The 27,825-nt window shown below is 33.7% G+C and overlaps 1 protein-coding gene across 2 annotated transcripts in view; it reads right to left on the bottom strand.

Annotated features, from left to right (window-relative positions):
* The window catches only part of LOC140445379 (uncharacterized), a 51,327-nt gene that overhangs the window by 15,746 nt on the left and 7,756 nt on the right, over window positions 1–27,825 (bottom strand). Inside the window, exon 5 of one of the 2 annotated variants that reach the window (XM_072537357.1) lies at window positions 332–17,992. The exons of the other annotated variant lie outside the window; for it this stretch is intronic. Coding sequence (XP_072393458.1) covers window positions 17,751–17,992 — 242 coding nt within the window. The 3' untranslated portion in view covers window positions 332–17,750. Of the gene's footprint in view, window positions 1–331; window positions 17,993–27,825 lie in introns of those variants that run through there. 2 annotated transcript variants of the gene reach the window in all.

Here is a 27,825-nt window from a genome sequence, read left to right as displayed (position 1 = left end):
GGTTTATACGAGGGATGATCCTTTTGCTCCACTCCTGATACACTTACACTTAGCACTCGCTGGGGACAAAATCTGGGGAATATCTAATTCAAAACCTATTTGAGCGATTGCAGCTGATTATTGATCGTTGATTTGTCCTGATTCAAGAGGATATCTTTACGCTATATCCCCTTACATTTTTCTTTTTTCAAGTAATATTGGAATTAAATTGTGATAATAAACACCTGTAAGTGTGCCTCATTTTTTTGCTGGAAATCTACTAAAGTTTGTTCAAAGCGTGAAATTAAACTCTATAGGGAGACGATTTAATTGGCAAAATAAAACAAATGTGCAATTGTAAATGTATATATTTTACTAAATAATAATTGTAACTTACATAGTATATTTAACAAATAATTTAATATAAATTAAGAGTAATATAACAATATAAGTTATATCAATGCATAAAAAACTTAATGCCCGTGACAAAACGTCATATTAAACCTAAAAACTATAGATAACCATAAAATTAAAGCGAGAGAGCGTAAACGATATTTCTCTAGTGATCAAAATATATCAATGATCCCTATAATGAGATAAGAATAAGAAATGAACATCTCTAACAAATTGCTAAACAATCAATTGCTAAATCTAACCTAAACTAAATCGCAAATATATTATTGAAGCAAAAGTAATATTTATATCTTCTAAATTACCAGTCTAACAAATTTGGTTTCAGTTTGCATTATGGCAACAGGTAACAAATCTTTTTTCAAAATATGAAAACTTTTAGATTAATTACGTTAAATAAAATATGGATCTTGTTTTAACTTATTCTACAGATAGTAGTAGCCCAATTGGTTATAATAAATACACACGGCATTCATGGTATGTGTCAAATGAAAGACCTCAACTAGCAGATCCATAGATGTAGTAATAATAAACTCGATGTAGAACTGGAAGAAAATAAGTGAAGCCGAATTTTTAAAGTTCAGTACGTGTTGTACGCTAGATGAAATAAATAAGGGAGCAAAAAATGTAAACAATGTTTGAAATTTCACTTTGTTTCCCGGTGATATTTACATGGAATTTTGTAAGAGTAATTTTTTAAAGTTTAAAGTAAGATAATCTCCTGGCTGGAAAATAATCATTTTTACTTATACCAGTGTATTTTTAAATCATAATTAGGTAATAGGTATTTTAATATTTGGTATTGTGCTTTAGAATAATTGTAAAAAAATGGTTCGACCATTAAGTGCATTTGGTTGTATTACAAGAAATTCCACGACAGAACATGTATTTCAGTGAGTGCCAAAGTCTATTAATTTAAACCTTGTTCTTGGAAAGTGGTGACTTAAATATTTTGTGTGTAAATGTTCTAAAAATAGTAAATAGCATTGATATGTCTTTAATAACTTTTCTTAAGGCAACGTTTTCTCTTTATGTACTGAAGTAGGAGACTTCAGTTGTCACCGTATCGAGCTGATAAGATGGTTAGCCACGAATCCCTTAGATTCTATGCACTGGGAAAACAGAGGACTGAAAAAGTAAAAGCTACTTTTAAAAGGCATGCTCTACTAAATAAATCTTATTTAGTCATTCTTGAACTTTGCATAAAAAACGTAAATTGTTTTTTACGTAATGGGTGGAACCCATTTTGACCTTAAATAACTTTTTTAGTTTTGTTCCGATTTTGATGAAATTTAAAACCTATATTGATAGCCCATATTTAAATTAAAATTTACAAGACAAATGGAAAAACTTAAGGGGGGTTTAAGTAAGGGTCATTTTTATAAAAGGTTTATTTTCAAGGTCATTGCAAAAGTAATCTTGTTAATATTTAAATTCAAAAATTAGTATTACTATTAATAAGTATCCGGAAAGACTACCCTTAAAATCGTATTAAAATTTTTTAAGCTTTTGGAGCAAAATAAATGACATTCCGAATGGGCGTACATAGTATTTTTATCAAATTTGTTTTATTTAAAAGGTAATACAAATTTAATACATAATTAATAAAAAGGCACTCGAAGAACTAGGACATTCAGTCAAAAATATCTCCAACATAAAACGAAAAGAGGATAAAAAGCAACTACCACTTTTCCACGTAGCAACGTGGTTGTTAATCCAAATAATAAAGACATTTATAAAGTCAATAAAAAACCTGGGTCTAAATGAACATCTATATAAGATCATGCAGAAAGCTGTGCTACTTTCGACGTCCAGATGCGTGCGAAAATTTTTGGGATATACACAGACGTACCAAGTCACCTAGGACTTGATAACATGGAAAGAGTCCCATCAGAGCTCAATCCTTTTGATACCGTAGGTATCTGGGATGAGTGAATTTTCCCCTTAGAGGGAGTGTGAGCCGTATGGCTAAATCTGAAGTCAATAAACTACTTAACTCAATAGTTGAAGGTGAACCACCACATCCCAAAAGAGAAATTCCGCAATGCCACTGGTATCATTATTTTGGACACACTCACAAATAATCTTGCAACAGAATGTCCCGATGCGTAAAATGCACAGCCAATCACTTGTCATCCGAATGTCACAAATTGTCAAGTGAATCATCCTGCCAACTACAGAGGCTGTTTGGTCTACAAAGAGCTCCAAAAGAAACAATTTCCAAAGTTAGGAAGACAATACAATCTCATTTCCCGGCAAGTTCCTCAAATACTCGTCGAACGATCCAATGTTTTAGCCTTGTTTAGGCTATTGCCTCTTCAAGGAAAAGGTACTCCTTTTTTTCGGAGCAAGGGGGGTGTGGTAAACGTGATGAGGAATGCTTGTGGAGATGTAGAGGTGGATTGCTAAAAAGCTGGGGTTCAGAAGGTGGCATGTGTGATATGGACGATATGATATGAAGCGCACAAGAAGAATTTTTGACGAAGAAGACTAAACAAGTCGAAGGGAGGCACTTCAAGGGGTTACCAATCATACTCGGAACGGCTCTTAATCAGCGTTTTTGGCTTGCAGTTGTTAGCTGCGATATTTGATGGGAAATGATTCTAATATATCAAAATACTCATCAGAAAGTTCGTTTCTAGTGTTGTGTAGAAGTTTTGCTGGAGGGAATTCTTTTAGGAACCCTGGTGAGTATTTGCCCTCGGCGGTTGCATGGTGCCTTTATTATTTGTTTGGCTCGGTTGTTCGAGCCTGCAGTAGTTCGAAGGACATACCTCCTGCTGAGGGATAGGATTCTGTCCTTAATCGGTGTTAGATTGGTTACCTGATGTATGTGTGCTTATGGATAGTATCTGTACTTCCTCATGCAGAAACTAAGGATTTTCGTTTCAGTGGCCATGATGGTGTTAATTTGGCAGCTGTTAAGTGATGCATAAACGCATGCCTTGTATTCTATTAGCGGTCTTATAAAGGTTTTGTAGGTGTGCAATAATGTTTTAGATGACGTCGACAACGTAGGCGACAACGCTGCCAGGAGTTTAAACCTCTTTCTTATCCTGTCTAGGGTGTCTTGTATGTCGGTTTTCCAGTTGAGAGTCCATCGTCCATCCAAATACTCGTCGTCCATCTATTACATATGCAAACGCTGTGGAGGGACAAAATCATACCACCGCATCTGTCTCAAATACTGCATAGGAAAAACTGAATACAACAGAAACAAGTAACAATTTAGAATTAATGGTCCCAAAACTTATGGAGACAATGGATAAAATGTTCGACCTTCTCATAACGATGCTAAAAAAACTTAATGTTTAACCATAAAATTAAAATTGGATATTGGAACGCAAACGGCCTCACAAACCATAGTGAGGATATTAAGGCATTTATAAAGTTAAATAATCCTGATATCATGATGATCTCTGAAGCTCATATGACAAACAAGAGCCATTTTAGTATTCCAGAACCAGGAAGAGGAACATTTCTCTAATTATTTCAATGGGCTTGGTCATCACTTTATTGCAACACGTAATTTTAAAGCAAAACATACAAGATGGGATACAAGATTATTAAAAACACGCGGAAGAAAGCTTATTAAAAGTTAAACAACATTAATTTGACTCCAATTTGTACTGGACAATCAACCTACTGGCCTACAGATAGAAATAAAATACCCGATCTCATCGATTTTGCTATCATAAAAGGATAAAGTAACAACTTTTTAGATATTAAACCTTCCTTTGACCTTTCTTCGGATTATTCTCCCATATTTATTGATGTGAACCTGTATATAATACAAATAAATACCCCACGTTTTCAAATCATAAAACAAAGTCAAGTCTGTTCAGAGTTAATATTCAAAATGCAATTAATTTAAATCTTCCTCTTAAAACAAATAAAAATATTGAGGAAGCAGCCCATCACCTTACATCAATCATTCAATAGGCAGCTTGGAGAGCAACTCCAGATCTAAATCAGAGTAATAACTGTGAACCATATCCACATCATATAAAAATCTTAATCAACGGAAAGAGCAAACTAAGAAAACAGTTCCAAATCTACCGAGGACAAAACTCAACTGAATAAGGCTACTCGTTTGATTACACAAATACTCTATTACTCTATTTGGAAACTCTCTAAGAAACTTCAGATTAAGCATGACGGTCCCATTAGAAATGAAGATGGTGATTGGGCCAAGGCCGATGAAGATAAAGTACAAGCATTCGCTAATCATCTCAGCCAAGTTTTTCGACCTCACTCCAGAACTATCTCAATGGAAGAAGAATTGATTCAAAAAAACTTAGATGCACCCTACCAGATGTCACCTGCTATAGAAAATATCAAAATGAATGAACCTGCATAGATTCGTTGTTTGAGGACAGGTGGTATGCTGTAAATAGGTTAAACCATTTTTGTAAAATAAATAACAATGCAATACCGTCGCTATCACCTATCGGCGACCATCTCTATCGCGCCGCGCAGATCCATAAGCTAGCCCTGAGTGTTAGTATGTAGCAACTTATTTTCCGGCAAGTTGATCACCTTTTCTATTAAATTTTTACATTAATCTAAGTTGTTTTTAGACCGTTTAAGGTAGGTAATTTCTCGTATAATCACGTTTACTCACATTAAACAGTATTATAAAGTTCAGTTTACATATTTGAAAAAAGATTCTATAAATAAAAATACTAAAATGAAATATAAGAATATCACACAAATTTATTAAGGCCCCGTATATTCTAAGGCAAAACGTAAGGCACATATCTATCAGTATTTAAAAATTTAATTCTATTAAAGGTAAACCAAGAATTGACGTATCTACAAGTAAATACGCCACTGTAACATTCAATAGCGAATCAATACACTTTTAACAAAATTCTTTATATTAGAATAATTAATGCTTCAAAACAGTAACAACTAAAATATTTAAATAGGATTTATGGGTAAAGCATTACTTCCGGTTATGCGGAGACATGACAACACACAGTATAAATTCTTTCAGAATATGGACAACTGTATAAAGAAGCAGCGCAGGGTAACGTTGTAGCTTTTAACGGATGTTAAATCATTTTGTGCCCCTTGTAGTGTAATATTCTTCTTTTTTTAGGTGTCGTTTTTAATGAAGGTTGGCGATGAATTCTGAAAATTCATTTTTATTTTGGTTTGGAGGTCTAGTCCTGTCCATTCCTTGATGTTACACACTCATCTCATTTGCAGTCTGTCAGGACTGCGTTTTCCTTGTTTCCTTCTGTTATTAGTTGAAGGAAGTTATATCTCTCGCGTCGGAATATATGTCCAAGATAAGATGTTTTCCGTTTTTTAATAATCTCTTACAAGTTCACGATCTCTATTCATACTTCTTAAAACATGGTCAGTTCAAACAATTTTTAGACTGTAGGAATTTCATAGTAGGATACTGTGTAGGTATATAGCATTCTATCATGCGTATATTTAGATCAAGATCTCTGGTGCAGTGTAGTATTTCAACCTGAAAATTCTCTACATTGGCAAAAGTATATATTATGGGTATATGCCCACAATTAATTAAACAGGGTGACTTATTGGCAAGACTGAAATGTTAGACCATGAACTGTTAAGAAATTTCATAATTATAGCGGCGTCCGAAATCCCAACATAACTATCTAGGACAAGCCAATAGAACCAATGACAAAATTCAATTACTTAAGCAACAGACAAACTAGAGCGAAGCCTAGAAATGAGGCTATGAGTGCAATAACGGACTAACCCCAATATTAATAAGTGTTAGAACATGGTTTGAAAAAAAGTGAAAATTAGAGATCCACTATAACGTTGTTTAAGAATATTTTTTGGTTTAAATGAATGGAAGTATGCCTCAAATAAGAACAAAGATAGAAATGATAAGAGTCACTTTTTCTTTAGATGAATACCTTGTTCACCGACGACAGACTCAGAATAATCACTATGGTCAGATTTGTCAAATGCTACCTGTAGCTTGTCTTGTATGGAGTAGAGGTTTGGATCATGAAAGTCGGTACAATGAACTACCTAGAGGTCTTCAAAATGTGTGCATATTTCGGCATAATATTAATATGACACTAGTATATCTAGGACATTCATTAATAGCTCGACACCAGAGACATGAGCTCCCAAAACTAATCACAAAGGGAAAAATAAAGAACTGCAAAGGACCTAGACATAGGAAGTGCTATTGATTGAAGAACCTCCGTGATTGGACAGAACTCAATTCACATACACTCCTTCAAACTGCATAAAACCCCACACAGTACGCCGAAATTGTTGCTATCCTACATTGATAGAGACGGTACACTTGTAGAAAAATACTGGGACACTGCTTTACTAAAGACTAACCAGTGGCATATAATAGACCAACGTTTATAGAAGATAACATACTAACTAGACAAAAACTCGTTATTGATGAAGCAATGCCTAGCAACAACAATTTGCTTGGAAGATATAACGAAAAAATCCTCAAGTATAGATGTTTTGAGAATATGGAGACAATGGAGAATAGAAAGAGTTCTGAAAATGTCTACAATTCTCTCAATTACTGGTATCATTTTGAAGAGGCTGCTGAAGAATATAGAACAATAGTGAAAAATTTTATAAGACCATGCTAAAAGTAGTAGTGCTTTTTGCATGGCCTTAAAAAGATTTCATGCAACGTTCGCATTGGAATATTTGTGTGAGATACGTCAGTATACAGGATCACGTAAGGTTCTATAACACGGAATTAGCCTCTTCAGAACTGAATACTTTTGAAGTGATAAAACTTATAATAGACGCACTCGAGATAGGTTAGGTGAGGGGGTGTCTATCGGATAGAAGGGCCAATTTACGCTTAATGTATGAAGATCACAATTCATACATTGTGAAAAATGGGGGTCTTAGGACGAATGCCGAATTGTTTTAAATACATTTTTAGGTTAGCTTTAACACAGTTTTCAGTCAACATTGCCAACATAAACGTAACACTTTGAATATATCAAAAAACTAGTATAACAAAAATTGTAAGAGGTACCAATTGATGTTATTGAAATGGAAAATGCATAAGTACTACAATTTAAGTGCCATACACCTCAATTGAGGGATATTTTATTAAATGATGTGCCACAAGTAGAGTACATGACATATGGTGATAAATGATAAGCTTTGTATTATGCTCAATCCATTATTGTCAAAAAAAACCTCGGACGTATACTGCCTTGAAGCATTAAACTATTCATACAAAGTCGATCAGAGTTCTTAAAAAAAATAGTTTAAAGCAAAATACAATCGTTAACTATAACTATATAAACAATAAAATTATTATATGTTTGTGGTACAAAGAGTTCTACGACAATCTAAAATTATTAGTCATCTGGTAAAATTGAACTTTTTGTTTAAAAAGAGATAATAATTGGATTATAAAAATATTATTGCTTATTGGATCGTCATCATGTAACTTTGTAAAACAGCAATAAAAAGGATAAAAATATTGTAGCGACGAGGTTCGACACGATTAATTTTCGGCAATGTTATTGAGTTGAAAATTTTATTTGTTTTTAACGGATAACGGTTTTTTAAATTTGGAGAAATTGACGAGTTATTTGTCAATTCTTTGTGGTATGATGGCATCAAGTACAAACAAAATGATTGAAAATCTAATAGCCGTACTTTCTCTATTAAGGAAAATGTAGATAAGTCCATTCTCACACAATCAAAATATCTTCCAGGATGCTTTTTTCGTTCTCTAAACAGTGTATATATCAAGCTCCACATTGTATTTTTCTTTGGTTAATTGTATACGTCTTGCTTTTATAAACGATCCAAAATTTGAAATGTTGCTCTAGACATAAGAATTTTATTTGCTTCCCACATCTTGCTGCTGCCTTGTGTGTTTACCCAACATGGAAAACCTCACCAGGCCCAGATATCGAAAGGACTGATAGATAAAGAGCTCTTTCTCGATGTCTGTAATGGACAACCAACCAGATTCTAGCTTGATAACTAGATGTATTTCTACATCCCAAAGTCCCGTCGGTGGAGTTTCCTGCAGCGGTTGTTACTGCCAGCCTACAGACAGTTCTTCTTAGTGCAACAGGCGGCTTCAAGTCGTCAAGCCGTACAAAATTGAGTAATAAGAGGTCTGCGATGCCATTACATGCGCATGTCAAAAGCTCACGTGGATTACGTCCTGTTCTGTCCTTTATGCACGTCTGTAGCTACGACCGGTGCCATTTCAACATTTCGCAAACATGACGAAGCTCAATCATTTACAGAAAATAAAAGTCGTAACCACCGTTGAAGCGATAATAAAAACTCAGAGGCCGCAAAAAATCCCGATGGTATTGGATTGGTCAAATACGCTATATCTTTGGTAGATGAAAAAATCTTAATATAAAGCATAGAAATTATGTCAAGATAATAACTTAAACGGTTATGTTACATGTTTCAGTTTAAAGATCCAATTATTTTCGACTATTAGTATACTAGTCCAGTCATCAGAGAGTTGACCCCTAAAAATCATAGGAACAAGCTGAATTTTGCAAAGAATATTAATTTTGGGATCCCAAAAAAAAATACATAAAAGTTTACCACTTTTACCCCCGGGGCTTCCCCCTAAAACCCCCTCGCAGGGGGGTAAAAACGTGAAAAAATCGATTTACCAAGAATCTGTACACCGTAGAAAAAAATGTTTCAAATAAAAAATGTAGCTGAGATAATTTTAAACGAAAATGTTTTTAAGCATTTTTTGTGTGGAATGAACCGTTCTCTTAGAAAAAACGCTTGAAGCGACTGTCGATTTTGCATGCCAGTTAGGCGCGCGAAATCAATGTTCAATAAAATTTGTATCAGTTGGACGGTAAAAATTCGATATCTTTTGATCCAAATGTTGCAGTAAACTTTTCATTTTTAGAGGTCACAACTTTTTTAAGTTCTTCCCAAAGGAAAGAAAAGAAAATAATTATCACAATATATTTATTGGTTATTTGGTTATCCATGGAACAAACATGGTTACTCGCTTCTTGTCTGGGGACGCATCAAGACATTAAATTAAAACACAAACTGGACAGGGTCACGGATAGTAGGTTTAAAACAAATAGGATAAAACAAAGGTTACTATTTTTTTGACTGAACTTACAAATTGAGGTTACTTTTCGAAATAAATTCTGTTAAGTAGTTATATACATTTTTGTTATTTAATGACAAAAAGTAACAAATGTTATAGGGTGGAAGGATTTTATGTTTGATTAAATTTTTTATTAAGTCGTCAGTTTGTTGTATATATTTTGTACATTCAAAGAAAATGTGGTTTAAATCTGCTTATTTTTGACAAACTTCGCATAAATTCGAATTTACAATTTTAAGTTTTGCCAGATGAGCCGGATAACATGCGTGTCCTGATTTCATTTTGATAATAGATGTAATGTATCTACGTGGAACAGAGTAATTTTTAAACCAAAATTCACTCGGGATTGAGGGTTGTATGAGTGCATATTGTGATTTAGAGTGTTGACTGTATTCATGATATTCTTGTTTCCACTGATTGTTTACAATGTTCTTGATTGTTACAAATAAATCTGGGATGCAGAGCTTATAATCTGTTTTGGCACCAGAATCAATGGCTTTCTTAGCTAATATATCTACATACTCATTATGCTCAAGCCCTATGTGAGCTTTAATCCACAAAAATCTAACTGTTCTTTGTTCCTGATGTAATTCAAAAATAATTTTTTTGATTAGAAGGATGTAAATATTTGTGCTTTTGTTAGGAAAAGATATAGTCTCAATGGCTATAAGAACCGACAAAAAATCAGATGCAATTATTGCGGAGTTATCATTGGAATTCTTAAAATACTTTAATGCTTCATAAATTGCTATAGCTTCAGCAGCAAAAATTGAAAAATTATGATCCAGAGTAAACATGTTTTCTATACTTTTTGAAGGAATATAAAAAGCGCATCCAGTGCCAAAAGAAGACTTTGATGCGTCTGTATAAATAACTCTTGATGCTAGCCAGTTTTCTAATAAATTCCTTAAAATATTGTAGCTGATTGTAGCTAATTCAATTTTGAGTTGTGGTAACAAATATCAGGCATTTGAAATATGAATAAAAAATGCAGAATTTAATTAATTACATTACAAACGATCACAAGTCACGGAAAATGTATTTAAGAAGACTGTTTTAAGTGTAGATTATTGCAGTAGTTTTGTTCTTTTAAAAAACGTCCAAGTGTAATTGAAAAATAAAAAAAGTTTTAAATGTTTTAGATCGTTTGTTGTGTAGAAGTTTAAATCCAACGTTTTTTAAGCATATTTCAAATGCCCCACATTTGTTGTTAAAACGTAAAACTAAAATTTCATGCTATAGCTTTTAAAGGTTAGGCTCTAGCAATCAAAACTTTGTAGTGGCCAGTCAATGAAAGGGATAGATTGTAGTGATCTCGTGAGAATAATAAAAAATGGCAAAAATCGCGCCATGTTCATTTGCGGCAAAATACAAAAACTGCATACAAAAGCTAAACTCCTTACCTTTAAAATGCATCTTGATTTTTGTCGATAGGTCACTTGAATCAAAAGATATCGAATTTTTACCGTCGAGCTGATACAAATTTTATTGAACCTTGATTTCGCGCGCGTAACTGACAGCAAAATCGGCGGTCGCTTCAAACGTTGTTTCTTTGAGAATAGTTCAGTCTACACAAAAATTGCTTATAAACATTTTTGTTTAAAATTATCTCAGCTACATTTTTTTTTTGAAACATTTTTTCTACGGTGTACAGAGTCTGTGTAAATCGATTTTTTTTGCGTTTTTACCCCCCTGCGAGGGGATTTTAGGGGGAAGCCTGGGGGTAACAGTGGTAAACATTTTAGCTTTTTTTTTTGGGGTCTCAAAATTGATATTCTCGGCAAAATTCAGCTTGTTCGTATGATTTTTAGAGGTTCAATGACATTTTCGTCTCTGACGACTGGAGTATACACATATATCTATTTTATATAATTTACATACTTCAGTCTTTACATAAGTCTTTATCCAAATAAAAGTTTCATTTTACTAGATGATTGTAATAATTTGTCACTCACTATAAATAAAATCAACTAGACATTTATCTTAACATCAAGAATAATATAAAAAATGGGTTATTCACTAAATTAAGAAAACTTTGGTATAAATAATTATTTAGGCAAATAAAGACTAATAATATGAATATAACTCGAGACAAAAGGTAAAATTTGGTAACAGTCCATCCGTAATAACATACTCTTAAAAACGAACCATTTATGATCATTCAGAACAGGACCTGTAACTTGTAATAGCTTGTTAATGGCTAATATACCGATATGTAGAATTTAACCGATCAAAACCAATCTTCAAATCTACAACTTAGCATAGTTTTAAGAGCAACGTTGTTTTAGCTGTTAGTTACATGTATATCCTCATGACCTGAAGATGAGTTGTAAATTGTAGACCTCGAAACCGTTCATCTAACTACAGTTCACAGATTATAAGTAAATACTTTCTTATTATTTTTATGTTTGTATAGTCAATATCATTCACAGGGCAATTTTCGGAACGAAATCATGACGTATCACAACATAGACAACAAAGAGTATTAAAAAGCTAAAAAACTTCTCAATTGTAAAATTTCTTTTATTTTCATCATACGAGGTGTCATCTATTATCAACACTGACTTGCCAAGTGCCATCTGATGTTTCCGCTATAAAGTTTGGTATAACCTTTTTCGTAACATTTTATAATTTGAGCGTTATTTCGGTTGTTCAACTTTCGATGGGGATGAACAGAATAGGAGTGTATTGGTCAACTTACTTTTACCTTTCACCGTTCACTCACCGACAAACATCTCCAAAGTTGTTGCCAAAAAACTTTTGATGGTATGCAAAAACTAACAATGCAACATCATCATCAACTCTCCTAAGTCCTGACCCCCCGGAGGGAGTGTAGTGGTCATCGTCATGTCGTATATTGTTCGTCTCCAAATATATGTTTCTATTCATTTCTTTTAACTCATGTATTGGTTTCTTGCATATTCCTGTAATTTGGTTGATCCATCTTAATGGTGATCTTGTAGATCTAGATTTGTAACATTCTTCTCAAACAGAAAATTTCAGTGGCGTCTATTTTTCTTAGGTACGTCAGTATTGTGAATATTAAGCAATTGATCAACCTAAATTTTGTTCAGTGGAATTTGAGAGTCCTTCCATATTTTGGCAAAATTTCCTACGGCGACTTTTGCTAAATCACATTTACGTTTTATTTCTTCCTGTAGTGACTCTGTGTTTGTGATCAATGATCTCAGATATAAATATTCAAGCCGTTCAATTGTGGGTAGGTGTAGATGATTGTTATGTAGAATATCCAATATCATGATCTCTGCCTTTGATATGTTTAACCGCAGACCAAATATTTGACTTTCTTATTCAACCAGTTGTATAAGATCAATTAACTCTTCTTGACTATTTGCAAAAAGGGCTGTGTCATTTGCAAAACGTAGAATGTTTATTTTTCAACCATTTATTGAGATGCCCTTTTCCCATCCTTTAAGCGCTCTTCTCATAATATGTTGCCCTTCTTCTTCTTCTTCTTCCCTCTTGTATGTAGGTTTTAAAGCCTGTTTCTTCTTCAATATTAGCCTCCTAAATTGTTTAAATTATCGCACTATCTTTTTCTTGGTCTGCCAATATTTCTTCGTCCATTTGGTGACTTATCTCGTACTATTCGTACTATCCTATCCTCTGCTATTCTACTAATGTGTTCGTTCCCCTCCTGTTTTCGTTTTGCCACCCATCCATTTATGTCTTCTATATTGCATGCTCTTCTTATGTTTTCGCTTCTCTCCCTATCCAACAGACTTTTCCCTGATATTCGTCGGAGTATTTTCATCTCTGTTGTTTCTAGCAGTCGTCTCGTTTTAGATGTGTCAGGTCTTGTCTCCGCCGTGAATGTTAATATAGGTCTAATTGCTGCTTTATATATTCTTCTTTTTGTGTTTTGTCTTAGGTGTTTGTTCTTTCAGATTGTGTCATTAAGAGATCCCGCCGCTTTACTTGCTTTTAAGCTTTATTGTCGTACTTCTTCTTCAACATCTCCTTAACTAGATATATCTATTCCCAGATATCCAAACTTTGCTTTCTGCTTTATTGCACTTAATATGCTGCCTATATATGTTAAATAATTGGGGCGACAGTATACATCCTTGTCTGGATGGAATTCGTTTGAGTGTGTCACTTTAACTGTTCCAGCAGTGTGTTCGTATAGTTCAGTTATAAGTGAAATTAAGTGTTGTGGTACGCCTACTTCTTTTAGTATCTGCCACAAGTGTTTTGCCACCATTTGACCATTTGACCCTGTCGAATGCTTTACGATAATCTATAAAACAAATATATAGTGGGATATTGAATTCCCTAGATTTTTCTATTATTTGTCTTATGATTAGGGTAGAAGGTATTCTCGAGTAAAACTATAGATAGTGTTCCATATTTTCCCATTCACTAATTGAGGCGATAAAAGATATTCTCGATCATATTACCCTACTTAATATGCTTGGTTGCTTCGTCCAAATCCCGATGTTGGCAAAGTAATAGGCCAATTAGAATGATCGTAAATGGCCAGTTAATGAGTTTTAAAATTAATTTAAAATATATTTTCCGAGAGGTCCAGTGCAAAGTTAGATCAGTTTTTTCCACAGATAATACACAAAATATGTATCGTAATATTCCAAACTTATTACTCCATATTCTATTATAAAAGATTCAAAAATAGGACCAATTCAACCACTGATGAAATTGTTTATTAAATTACAAATTCATTTATTAGTTGTTCACAAGTCATTCAGAAGGTTTTGCAAGACCAACATTAAGAAGATACAATTACAAATAGCCTAAAATTGTATAATAAATCAAGCGGTTAACATCCCTAACTACGTGTCAGGAAGATTTATTTACAGGGACAACTATGACGAGAGCTTAGTAACAAAGCATAAGGGACTCAAACATCATATGATAGGGTAACAATTTACACACTAAGGACAAGAAAAAAGAACAACATGAGATAGTCAAATAGTAGAAGTACCAAATAGGGCTGAACTGGTAATGTACATGAATGCAGATCATAAAATATCTTATAATACAAAAAAAAATTCCAAAAAATATGCATGAGGCATGTAAGGGCTCTATATATACACACCTGGGAATGCATGTCTAATCCCATTATTTAAACACTAAATCATTAACTAATAAGATTCTTTTACAATGTGTTTCCTTTTCTAGACTAGGACTTCAAATCACGATTTCTGAGCATCCATGTAGCAAACCGACAGAGACGGGCTCGGTGGCAAGACCTCAGGCATAGAGGCGAGAAAAGCAAAATTTGGTTTGCTAAATGGAGAACTGATCGACCGGTACACAACCCTGACCAGAGAGTCAACGATCAAGTCATCAAGGTTGGCTTGCTAGACGAGCACACACACCGAAAAGAGGCAAATCATGAGGTTTTAAGACAGTAAGGCCAAAAATACAAGATGAAAAGCACTTAACGCTGCGTCTGAAATTAAACGTCTTCACAGCAACAACCATCTCCCGGATGCCCCATTTTCCAAGGAAACTATGCCAGCCTTAAGAGCGTAGGCGCAAAATTTCGGGTCAATGCTTTTTAAATGCATTCATTTTTTTCGAATCCTGAGAAAACTAATAAATATTTTTGAAAAATTTAAATGCAGAATGAAAGATTGCATTATTACTGAGGGCCGAAAGTCCCTTAGAATAAACAAAAAGTTTTTTTGAATGAGATATTTGAAATTAAAAATTACACTAAATTTTCTCTTCTTTTTCACCCCTGTAACTTATTAAAATAAATATTATAGAAGTTTTCAGGGACTTTCGGCCCTCAGTAATAATGTGATCTTTCATTCTGCGTTTAAATTTTCAAAAATACTTATTAGTTTTCTCAGGATTCGAAAAAAATGAATGCATTTAAAAAGCATTGGCCCGAAATTTTGCGCCTACGCTCTTAATACTAGTAAGCATCAATAACGTTATGTGACACAATTGGGGCGTGGTGGTTGGATAGCTTAGAGGGCCAGGGAGTATACGTCTCCGATGGGACGTACATGAGAGTTCGGCCATTCCTCCGGGAAATCTCATGTCACTAAGAGCAGGGATTTACTAACCTTGTGTGTTTGTGTGTGTAAGTTGGTGCTTTTAAGAGAGTTGTTTTATCAGTAAAGATCGTTCAGATCCAGCTGACCGGACATCGGAGCCAACCCAAAACGAAATGGACCAAATTAGAAGATTTATTACTTCGCACACTTCACTTGTTACACATGTCAAAACACATGAAGGAGTAGGAATAGGGGTTAACTTTGAGGCACAGTGCGGAAAGGTTTTATGAGATAAAACGACCAATTTAAAAGAGATGTAGACGACGAACCAAAAATAAAAAAAAGAAAGAATGACAAAGTCAGGAACAGAACGAAATTAAAGAAAGGTAACTTTTAGCGAAAAGAAGGTAGCAAAGCCAGTGAAGAGAAATGGTAATCAAATAGGACATAACCGTGAGATATTATGATGTTAATAAAAGCAGCAAACTTTTTGATGATGAATCTTTAAGAATTTTACTATGTAAAATCTTCCATAATATCTAGGACACAGGCAATATTCCAAAATATTGACTAGTTTCAGAATTTGTTACGTTACCAAAGAAAAAGGGAGCGAAAAAGTGTGGAGAATATAGGCTAATAAGTCTAATCAGCCATACACTAAAACTTTTTCTTAAAATTATACATCGCAGAATATACAAGCTATGCGAAGAGAGAATACTAGACACACACTTTGGATCCATGAAAGGCGTAGGTACGAGAGATGCACTGTTTGGTCTACAGGTATTATTTCAAAGATGCAGAGAAAAATGATGGATGTTCTAACAAAAACCCAAATAGTTGATAAAGACCGGCGTATAATACAAAATTTATACTGGAACCAATCCGCCACAATAAGAACAAATCTTGGAGATGAACCGACGGAAGCGATCCAGATTCTGCGAGGCGTTAGACAAGGATGTATACTTTCACCTATATTATTCAACCTATATTCAGAGGAAATATTTAGCGAAGCCTTGGAAAATTGCGAACATGGAATCCTTTTAAATGGAGAACGCCTAAACAACATCCGCTATGCAGATGACGCCGTTATTTTTGCAGACAGTTTTAAACAGTTTACAGCAACTAATAAACAAAGTAAATGAAGTAAGTGAAAAATTTTGACTACAAGTAAACATATCAAAAACTAAATTCATGGTCACCAGTAAAAATAAAATTACAGACGTCCAACTGCTTATCAAGAATACACACCAGTGGACCGAGTAAAACAGTTTACCTATCTTGGAATAATAGTAAACTAACAATGGGATCTCTCACAAGAAGTAAAATGTAGAATAGAGAAGGCGATTCAAAAACATGGTCAAACTCTTTAAAAGCCACAACCTTAATCTGAATATAAAAGTAAGGCTCCTATGATGTTATATCTTCTCGATATTATACTACGGAGTTGAATCCTGGACACTCACCGAAGCGATGGAGAAAAAATTTGAAGCCTTCGAGATGTGGCTATACAGAAGAATCCTAAGGATATCATGGACGGACAAGAAAACCAACGAGACTGTACTACGAAGAATGGGGAAAGAAAGAGAAGTGATGTATACGATTAAAAGGAGAAAGTTAGAATAACTCGGACACATAATGAAAAACGGCACTAAATACAGATTACTGACAATAATCCTTCAAGGCAAAGTATTCGGAAAGCGAGGAATTGGGAGAATTGGGGAATATCATGGTTAAAAAACCTGAGAAAATGGTTCTCCACAACAACTAATCTATTTAAAGCAACAGTTAATAAAATATTTATAGAAAAAATGATCACCAATATTCGAAACCAATAGGCACCAAAAGAAGAAGAAAAGACGCAAAACACTTGAACTCTTTATTTCATTGTGGTTTTACTTAACGATGATTGGTATGTGTTTTAATGAACACAATTTGTTAGATGTAATGAACTCACAACATATATTAATATGATTGATCCTATTAATTTTTAGAAGCAAAATTAGAATTTATTTAGGTAAAAGAAATAATAATTCTTGTACCGACATCATTTAGTTTACCATGTACCTTAAGACCTGAAGATGCATAGCAAATTGTAGTATGCGAAACCGGTCGTTGGTGGTAGATTAAATAGATTGTTAGTAAGTCTTATTCTTATTTCGTTTACCTATTTGAAATGGACTCACACAGGCAACATATTCAAGATTAGAATTTATTTATTTATTGACTACAGTAAAAACTGATCTAGCTACACCATGGAAAAGTTAAGCGTTAATCTCTATTCTTTGAATAGTTTCATTGATTGTTGAAAAATGAAACTTGGCAATATGTTTCCTTAAACTCTCGGCGTTTTTATACATCTGCGAGCATATGACACACTTAAATGGTCCCGCGAATTCTCCGTGGATATTTTTTTCGTGAGTTCGCAAGTGATCCCGCCTTGAAAACTTTTTCATGCATTGTCCACATTGGTAGTTAATCTTGTTAAGTTGTTTCTCGGATTTTCCTAAATTGTAATCATCTATTATTAATACATTTTGAGCTGTATACAATTTATTACATAAGCAAAATAGCTCTTACTTGACTAGTCCTTCAGTGACGCAGCGTAGCAGGCAATAAAAATACAAATTAAAGTTAGTTTTATGTTATATTTCAAATGAAACAATGGAATTATTAAAATATACGAACCGTATTCTGAGAAATGTGAGAATATTATGTAACTAAAAAAAACTAAGCGCAAAACATCTAGCGCATCTATAAAATCTGACTGCAGATGCCAAGATTAAGTTGAGTTAGATTACGTTTTATTAGAAATTTAAGCGTTACTACTTCTTCTTCTTCTCTCTATATAGACATGACTCTGTTTTTCTTTGTGCCTCCAGTAAGTTGTCGTTCCATCGTTTTCCTGGTCTTCCTACTGATTGTCTTCCTATTGGGGAATCGTCTCTTGTCGTCTTTACTACTCTAATTGTTGTCATTCGGCTTATATGATCGTTCCATTCTACTCTTCTATTTATTACCCAGTTCTTGATGTTCTCCACCTTGCATCTACGTCGTTTATCTGTACTTCTAGCTCTGTCCCATAGTGTCTTGCCATCAATTTTTTTAAGTGTTTTCATCTGTCCTTTTTGTCCCCTCTGTGCCAGGTCTTGTTTCTGCCGCGTATGTCATTATTGTTCTGATGACTGTTTTGTAAATTTTGCCTTTCGTTTCTTTCCCGATATTTTTATTTCTCCATACTGTTTCATTCAGGCAGCCTGCGGCTCTGTTTGCTCTATTCACTTAATCTTCTACTTCAGTTTCGAGATTTTTGTAGCTAGATGTGATGCCTAGATATTTAAACTTCATCACTTGTTCTATTATCTGACCTTCCAGCTCCAATTTACATCTTAGTAAATTTGCTGTTGTAGCCATGCATTTTGTCTTTTTTGGGAAATGAACATGTTAAATTTTCTGGCGGTTATATTAAATTGGTGCAGCATACGTTGTAAATCATCCTTTACCTCTTCTTCCTCAATATTTATTTCTTCGTTTGTCGTCACCTCTGGTGTTGGGGGTTCATTATTGTCAGCTTTAGCAAATAGGGATCGAAAGTAGTCTACCCATGTTTCCTTCTGAATGTGTTTCGTTTTTATTAGTTCGTTCATCTCTTTTCTTTGTCCTCTGATCATTCTCCATATTTCTTTTTGTTTTCCGTAGAAGTCGTGTTCCATCTGTTTTGAGAAGCTCTGCCAGTGTTCCCTTTTTATTTGTCTAACCAAAGTATTCGTTTCATTTCTGATTCGTTTATATTGGTTGTATGCCTGTTGTGTTTGTTGTGTTCTGTATTGTAAAAAGGCTTTCTTATCTTCTTCACATTTTGTCTTCACTTCCTCTTTATCCATGGTGTTTTCTTTTTTGATATGTTAGTGTTCGTTACTTTCTTCTCTCCAAGTGATTATGTTGCTGCATGAATTATGTTATTTGTGAGTTGTTCCCAGCTTTCCTCGATGTTATCGTATTTAGTCCTTCGACTTTGATTTTTGTTTGTGTTCGCGCCGCTCTCTTGGGGTGGGGGGGGGGGGAAGGAACATTTCAGGATGATTCTTATTTTACATAATACTAGGCTATGGTCGCTACCTACATCTGGCTGAGTTAAGGCGTCGATTATTTTCGATGGATGTATATCTCGGTTGGTTATAACATAATCTACCATAGATCTTTGACCACGGGTGTTATTAAATGTACATATATTTGTGTTGGTCTTTGTGGTCAAAAAATGTGTTGTTGCGTTATTACTTAGCGCTAATATTTTACAGCAAAAATTATATTTTGGAATACTTTGCACTTTAAAAATTATAGAGATCGGTTAAAAATTATAGATAAAAAAAATTAGGAGGCTTAATACCAATGGATTGGCTGCTGTCGTCCGTTTGTACGAAAAATCAAATGCGAAAAGATGTAGTGACTACCAAACCATCAGTTTGATGAGCCACGATTTAAATTTATTTCTTCGAATTTTGCACTTAAGGATGTACCAAAAAATAGCAGAATAACTTAGTGACACAAAGTTTAGGTTCCGCAATAACTTTGCAACCAGCGAAACACTATTTAGTATTAAAGTTATCATGCATAGGTGCAGAGATGTCGGCTATCCGGTTTATATGTGTTTTATTACATCGAGAAGGCTTTTGATCGAGTAAAACATACTAAAATAATAGCGATTGTTCAGCACTCTGATTGAAAAGTAGATGAGAAAAGTGGAAGTTTTCAAGATGTGGCTGTACAGAAGAATCCTGAGAATATCTTACGTAGATACAGTCACGAATGAAGAAGTTTTGCAAAGACTTCGCAAGAAGATTGCACCTAAAGAAGTTCAGCAGGAGGATATTGATGATAAAGACCTACGTATCATTAAAAATCTTTACTAACATCAACGTACAAACATCATCATCTTGGTGCTACAGCCCTTAGAGGGCCTCGACCTTCTCAAGCTTTCTACGCCATTCTATTCTGTACATCTGTACTATACAAACATCATATGCCGGGATAATTTTGAAGAGCTTCAAATACGAAGAGGAGTAAGACAAGGCTGCATTTTGTTCTCACTAATATTTAACATATATTCGGAGTTCGTTTTTAATAAAGCATTGGAGAATGTTCAAAATTTGGGATGCGTGGAGGACACGGTGTTAATTGCAAGTAGTTCAATATTTTCGACGAAAAACTTCAACATCAAAGCCAGAACTGCATCTTGTAAGATGAAGAAAATCTTATGTGGAAACAGTATCACTTTCAGACTAAAAATTAGATTAATAAGATGTTTTGTATGCATTACTCTTTTATATTGTGTCGAAGGCTGCATCTTGACGAATACACTTTTTAGAAAATTGGAAGACTTCCCAGAAAGCTGAAAGAATCCTATGAATAGGTTGGGTAGATAGAGTTAGTAATGAAGTTGTTTGAAGCAGATGGAAAAGCAAAAAATCACAAACTGGAATATTTTAGGCATGGTTATCCGATATCTTCAGAGCCGACAATTCAAGTTTAACTATTGCCAATTGGATCGTCAACCTTTGAAGGGAGATTACAAGGAAACCGCTGTCTTTTCCGCTTTGAAGTAGTAAGGTTTTCTTTTTCTAAATGTGGCAAATGAGACAAACTATTTTGCAAAAGTGGCATCCTTTATTACCAATATGAGGAAAGGCATATCCGTTCATATCCAAGAACAATTATATTTCGCTTTTTAAGTTGTATACTCTTTTTAACATTGCACCTCTACTAAGCCAATTTTACTTCTATAAACCACATCTCCATATTTAGTTTATAATTCTTTAAATTCACGATGATTGAACGAGCGCGACTTTATAAAAGTGATTAGATCAGTTATTGGTATTGTGATATGTGGCAAACTCGATATACAAATTTTCCTGATAAATTATGCAATGTTTAACGAATATTTCCCTTCCTGTGACCTTAATGTCTTGAAATAGCCTTCCCGATACTCCTACCTCCATGCTTGACATTGCTCGTGCTCCATCTGTCGATATACCAATAATCTTTTCAATTAAAATTCAAACATTTTCCAACACAGACTTTAATTCATCGTACAGGTCTTTGCCGGTTGTAGTTCCTTGCATTGGAATCAGTGAACACAATTCTTCGGTAATATTCAATTTAATGTAAATAACACGTAAAAATATAGCCAGTTAGGCTGTATTCAAATTTTGCAATGCGTTCACGAAGCATTGTTGCTATGTTCCCCAATGGGAAAACCACGAAAACGATGTAATGACAACCTACTAGAGGTACATTAAAAAACAGACAGTCATGCCTACATAAAAAAGAAAAAGAAGAAGAAGAAGTGTTTTTATTTTATATTCGGTTGTATTTATATTTTATAACTATAATATATTGATGGGGGAAAGGCGATAAAATAAATGCAATTTTAGAAATGTTTGGTGGGCCGCATAAACATGTTTAACGGGCCGCGTGTTGCTCATCCCTGGTCTATGTTATATTTAAAGTTTTTATAAGATGGTTCTCCGTTTTCTTCTTCTTGTATGCAATGGTTTATTTTCTAGTTGTTTGGTATCAGTTTTTTGACACAGTTGTTAGGAGTATTTCTTCGATTGTCACGTTTCAATAAATTGCATTGTCTCTTTACGTTTTACTAACTTGAGGTAAGTGTATAGTAATTTTGTATTATGCCTATTATTTTCCGTTTCTTTAATAATTTCTTCTGTCTTATTATGATTACAGCAGGAAAGTGTAAATGGCGGAAACCTAAAATACCATTTAAAAGATAGGTTCTTACCTATTTTAAAACCTCTATAAGAGGAAAAGAACACAAACGTTAGGCATATTTATTTGACGTGACTTATGTGAGATCTAATCTAACTAGAAATTCCAGAGATAAGAAGTCCTTAAGTCGTAAAAAGAGTTGAAAATCCTTTAAAGAATCGTGTTAAGCATCCTACCTGCAGGAATAATTGTATCTAAATGAATAAAAAAAAAACATATCAGAGGACGACTAAAAAAATATTAAATGGCCAGAAACGAAGTTAAACAAGAAGTAAAAAAGGTAAAAAATCCTGGAAAAAATTTGGGCAAAAGATGAATGACAATTATGTAATCCGAAACTCTTCTATGGTACATTACGGATTGGAAAACATATAATAATATCACTGTTTAATAAGGGAGATGCAAAGAATAGCAATAACTATAGAGGGATTTCCTGCCAAAGTATTTAATAGGATAATTGAAAAAAGGACAAGGGGAAAACTGGAAATACAATTAGGAGAATCTCAAAATGGCTTTAAAAAAGGAAAAGTACCCAAAATCACATTTTTATATTGAGACAAGTAGGAGAAAATCTAATAAGGAAAGGAAAGGAGATATCGATATATGCTTTATTGATTTGAAAATAACTTTTGCTTCAGAAGATATTAGGATATGTTTGAAGAAAAGAGGAATAGAAATAGACATGACATACATTATTAAATTCCTATATAAAAATAACAAAATAAAAATAAGGACACATAATCAGGAATCTGATGAATTTCAGACAAAGATTGATGTCAAACACGGCTGCGTATTAAGTCCATTGCTTTTCTCACTTTATAATAAGGCAACTGCAAGAAAAATCATTAGAATACAACAAACCGGCACATCTATGTTTCGTGGACTTTAAGAAGGCATTTGACCGGGTCAAATTAAAGTACGTTATCCACTTATTGTAAGCAAGACAGATATCTCTAAGATAGGAATAATCAAAACGATCGAAAATATCTACCAAAACAACACAATAAAAGTAAAAGTAGAAGAACTAACCTACCCTATTGAAGCTGGCCATGGGATAAGACAGAGAGATTCCCTGAGTCCTCTATTGTTTAACCTGATTATGGATGAAATAATAAAAAAAGTAAGAACTAAAAGAGGATAACAAATGGTAGAAAAACAACTTAAAATAATCTGCTATGCAGACGACGCAATACTACTCTCTCAAAGTAAAGACGATTTACAACGTATGCTGCACCAATTTAATATAACCGGCAGAAAATATAACATGTTAATTTCCCCAAAAAAAGACAAAATGCATGGTTACAACAGCAAAGTTACTAAGATGTAAATTGGGACTGAAAAGTCAGATAATAGAACAAGTGATGGAGTTTAAATATATAGACATCACATTATCTAGCTACGGAAAGCTCGAAACCGAAGTGGAAGATCAAGTGAATAGAGCAAACAGAGACGCAGGATGCCTAAATGAATTTACAAAACAGTCATCAGACCAATAATGAAACGCGGCAGAAACAAGACCTGACACAGAGAGGACAAAAGGATATTAGAAACAACAAAGATGAAAATACTTACAAAAATTGATGGTAAGACACTATGTGACAGAGCTAGAAGTACAGATATACGACGTAGATCAAGTATAACATAAAGAATTGAGTAAGAATTAGAAGAGTAGAATGGAACAATCATAAAAGTCGAATGACAACAAATAGAGTAGTAAAGACGGCAAGAGACGGTTTCCCAAAGGAAGAGGATCACTAGGAAGACCACGAAAACGACGGAACGGCAACTTACTGGAGGCACATTAAAAACAGACAGTCATGTCTAGATAAAAAGAAGAAGAAGAAGAAGCTTTTCTCACTAGTTATTAATAACCTAATAAAGCGACGCAAGAAAAAATGTAAAGACATGATAGTGGGAAATGGAAAATGAACAATGTGGATTTACAAGAATTATTATATTCTGATGGTATGGTACGAGTAGCTGATTCGAAGAGAAAGTGCAACAAATAATAAATATTTATATAAAAGAATTAAGGAAAATAAACATGAAAATAAACACGAACAAAAGCAAAACAATGGTAATGACAACTAGAAGCAAAAAAAATATAAAATTAATATAGAAGTATTGGAATAGTTAACAGTATACCAAGAAAGTAAAAATCCAGGTGTACGAAAAAGTGCTAAGAAACAGTATACGAAATCAGAGTACACGAGAAAAATAAGGTAGGACGTCCAAGACTGAGATGAGATGATCCAAGTCAGACAAGAAGCAAGCTATAATGGCACGAAATAAGATCATTGGCCCAAAATAGACAATCATGAATAAATTTATGAACTAAATATGTGTTAAAATTATAATGTAAATAGCCTAACACCGAAAGGTATTAATGGGTTTATTCATCAACAAGAAATAAATACAAAAAAATGAATACAAAGCAAACCGATATAAATGAAATGGTCTTGAACGCCTTGCAAGAGCAATTACGTTAGTATCAGATACACGGATAGTACGACATGGGGTTCATTACACAATAAACCAAAGACTGTCCATAAAAAGACACTTCAAAAATACTGGAACGGAAATATCACAAAACGTCTTCCAGTATTTTATCATGCACGAGTTACCTCACTACTACGTACAAGCATTGAACGAGATCACTGATGTGGGTACTTGGGGGAACTGGTAAAAAAAGTATCCATGGCTGGCGAGACTTACACAGAAGAATATAATGATATCTAAAACGCTATTTGAATCAGCAGTCAAGGGTGTTAATTAAGAAGCTGACAAAGAATAGGCAATATCAGATTGGTAGAAGTTACTATTAATTATTGATTGCAAGATGATCGTAACACAATATGGAAGTATGGCAGGATTGTGAAGAAAACTTGAATGCTTATAATGTTGGCATGTTGTCGGTACATATTTAAATAATGTTAACTGATTAAAACCGACTTATACATCTTTCAGAATACGGCAAATTTCAAGAGATGCATATTTCTAAAATTAGTTTCAATTATAAGTAGTATGCGAATTTAATGCAGTAAGCGGATACAAAATAAGGTACTTCTATAAAAATTTATAAGAATTAATTTTGAACTGTAAATCAACAATCATTGTAAATAATACAATATTTACAACAGTAATATATAATAATAATAGTGACATTGATGTATGCAAATTATAATGAACAATGCACGACGCATATAAAAACAAGAAGGAATCTCTCACGACGATCTTGCTCTGTCATTGTATCAGCTTACTATAACTACACATTATTATCACATGCGATACAAATATCTTACGCTATCATAAAAAGTTGGATATTAATATGGATTCTGTTTATATAAAAAATCAAACTCATACATTCACTAAAAGTATATTTCAACAATTAACAAATTTTTTCGAAGTATTTATCTTTAAAAGCAGTGTTGTTAAATTATTAACATCATTATAATAGTCTCTAAAATGTGTCTAATGAAGTCAGGACTAGTAATTCTCAAGACTAAAGCCACACTCACGTTCCAACGCCGTAGTACGATTTTGTTGAATGCTACAAAATTGATCGTAATTTGATCGTGTATGTGCATCATTCGACCAAATCGGCGCGATTTGACGACAGACAAACAAGTCAGTCTGCAGCAGTACGACAGTGTTGGTTGGGTCGTAAATTTGATCGTGTAGGTATATTGTGACAACGACAAAATCGTACGACTGCAAAAAAATCATTTGCTTGTAAATTTCGAAAACGATTTATAGCTAGAAGTTTTTAAGAGATTTCTTTGGCATTTATAAAGAACAACACTGTCTTTAGAAAATAAAATCGATACCATATCATGATAAAACCGCTAGAAAAAAGCTGTGAATATTTTGGTTGCTAAATTTCAAGAAGTGAAACCGGATACTAATGAAGAGTTGGTAAAAAGGAAAATTACAAATTTTCGAACATGTTACAAAAGGGAATCTTTGCACCACCACCTACGTTTCTTGTATTCTTTTTGTTTATACAAAGAGCAAGAGCCGCTAAAAGTATATCGTTATCTGGCATGTTGCTAATTTGAAAGTAAAACTCATACTGCAAAATCGGTACGTGTGTGTTTCCATCCGATATTCAACATTATTGTACTGCAATTGCATTCGACAAAATCGTACTGCGCTGTTGGAACGTGAGTGGCGGACTTTACTTATTCCCTCCAGATATTTCCATTTCGACGTTCTTAAAAATGTTTCATATGTTTTGATAACATGACGATCTATCTGCCTGTTCTCATTTATATGTCTGTATTACCGACTCTTCTGATATGTACTTGTTTTCACTAAAACAGCTGTACCAGTGAACCAATGATAAACAGCAGCGAGATAATTGATATAAAACGATCTCGCTTTAATACATTTATATTGAAATAAAATTTGTTTGGCTGCATGTGAAGTGCTTTAAATACTCTACCAAAAAAATATATATTTTATATATCCATGATTCTTGATTAACACACGGAGTTGATTTAGCAAATTTCCTCGAACATCCTTCTTTTAACAAATACTTCGACTTGTTGCTAGAAAAGTATTAGTATGATACACTTAAAAATGTTAAGGGGATGCTATATTAGACTGTCTACTTACCATGCAAAAAAAACTTTAAAAAATATAAACAACACAAACTCACAGCAATGCGAAAAAAAAAAAAATTGACAACGCAAAAAATTATTTAGTAATAACTTAAAATGCTCGTCAAATAATAAAAAATATATACAAAAATTAAGAGGTTACATTTAGCTATAATAGTATCTATTACAATGTATCTTCTTGATTGATGTTATATACAAATAATTACGTGAAAAGAAATTGGAAAGAGTTATTTAGTATTTATTAGCAAAATCAACCATCTTTATGAACTTTTTGACAATTATTTAAAAACTATGTCTACAGCAAGTCGTTGGTTTTGTACGCATTTTTTAAATTATGTAGGTCCCTGAACTTGTTACGATTTTAATTGAAATTTGATCGCAACTTTTTAAATACCCTGTATAACACAAAACAACTTTGTATTCTAGTAACAAGAAAGTAAAGAGGATTTTAAATTTAAAATAACATTCAGGGTGTTTCATTAAAAAATATATATCTTTGATGCAGTACAGAGTGTTTGGCGAAGAGCTTAAACTATCTATACAGGGTGGCCGAAAAGTCGCTTTACTGAAACCACACACTTACTTCGAAAAGTGGCAACAGTGGTACTAAATGGATGCGATGGTTCAATGAAGGCTACACCGCCATTATTCTAATTAATAGAAAGGTACCGCAAATTGACGACAAGTGAACTGTAAGGAAAAATTTCACAAAACTGTGCCGCCAACAAGGTAGGCTTTATTTAATTTAAAAAAGAAATCTGAGAGCACTGGCAATGTTGCTGATTTACCTCGATGTGGTCATCCACGTAATTTACGTTCAGAAGCCAATCTACAGTTAGTTTCGGAAAGTGTCCACCGTATCTGTCAGAAGACAGACAAGCAAGTCTTCAAGTCATACTGAGGGAGTTGAAATGCTACCACCGTCGACTTCTGA

Source organism: Diabrotica undecimpunctata, chromosome 7 (assembly GCF_040954645.1).
Source record: "Diabrotica undecimpunctata isolate CICGRU chromosome 7, icDiaUnde3, whole genome shotgun sequence".
NCBI lineage: Eukaryota > Metazoa > Arthropoda > Insecta > Coleoptera > Chrysomelidae > Diabrotica > Diabrotica undecimpunctata.
The sequence above is the reverse complement of the archived record's forward strand: the minus strand, read 5'-3'. Positions and strand labels throughout refer to the sequence as shown.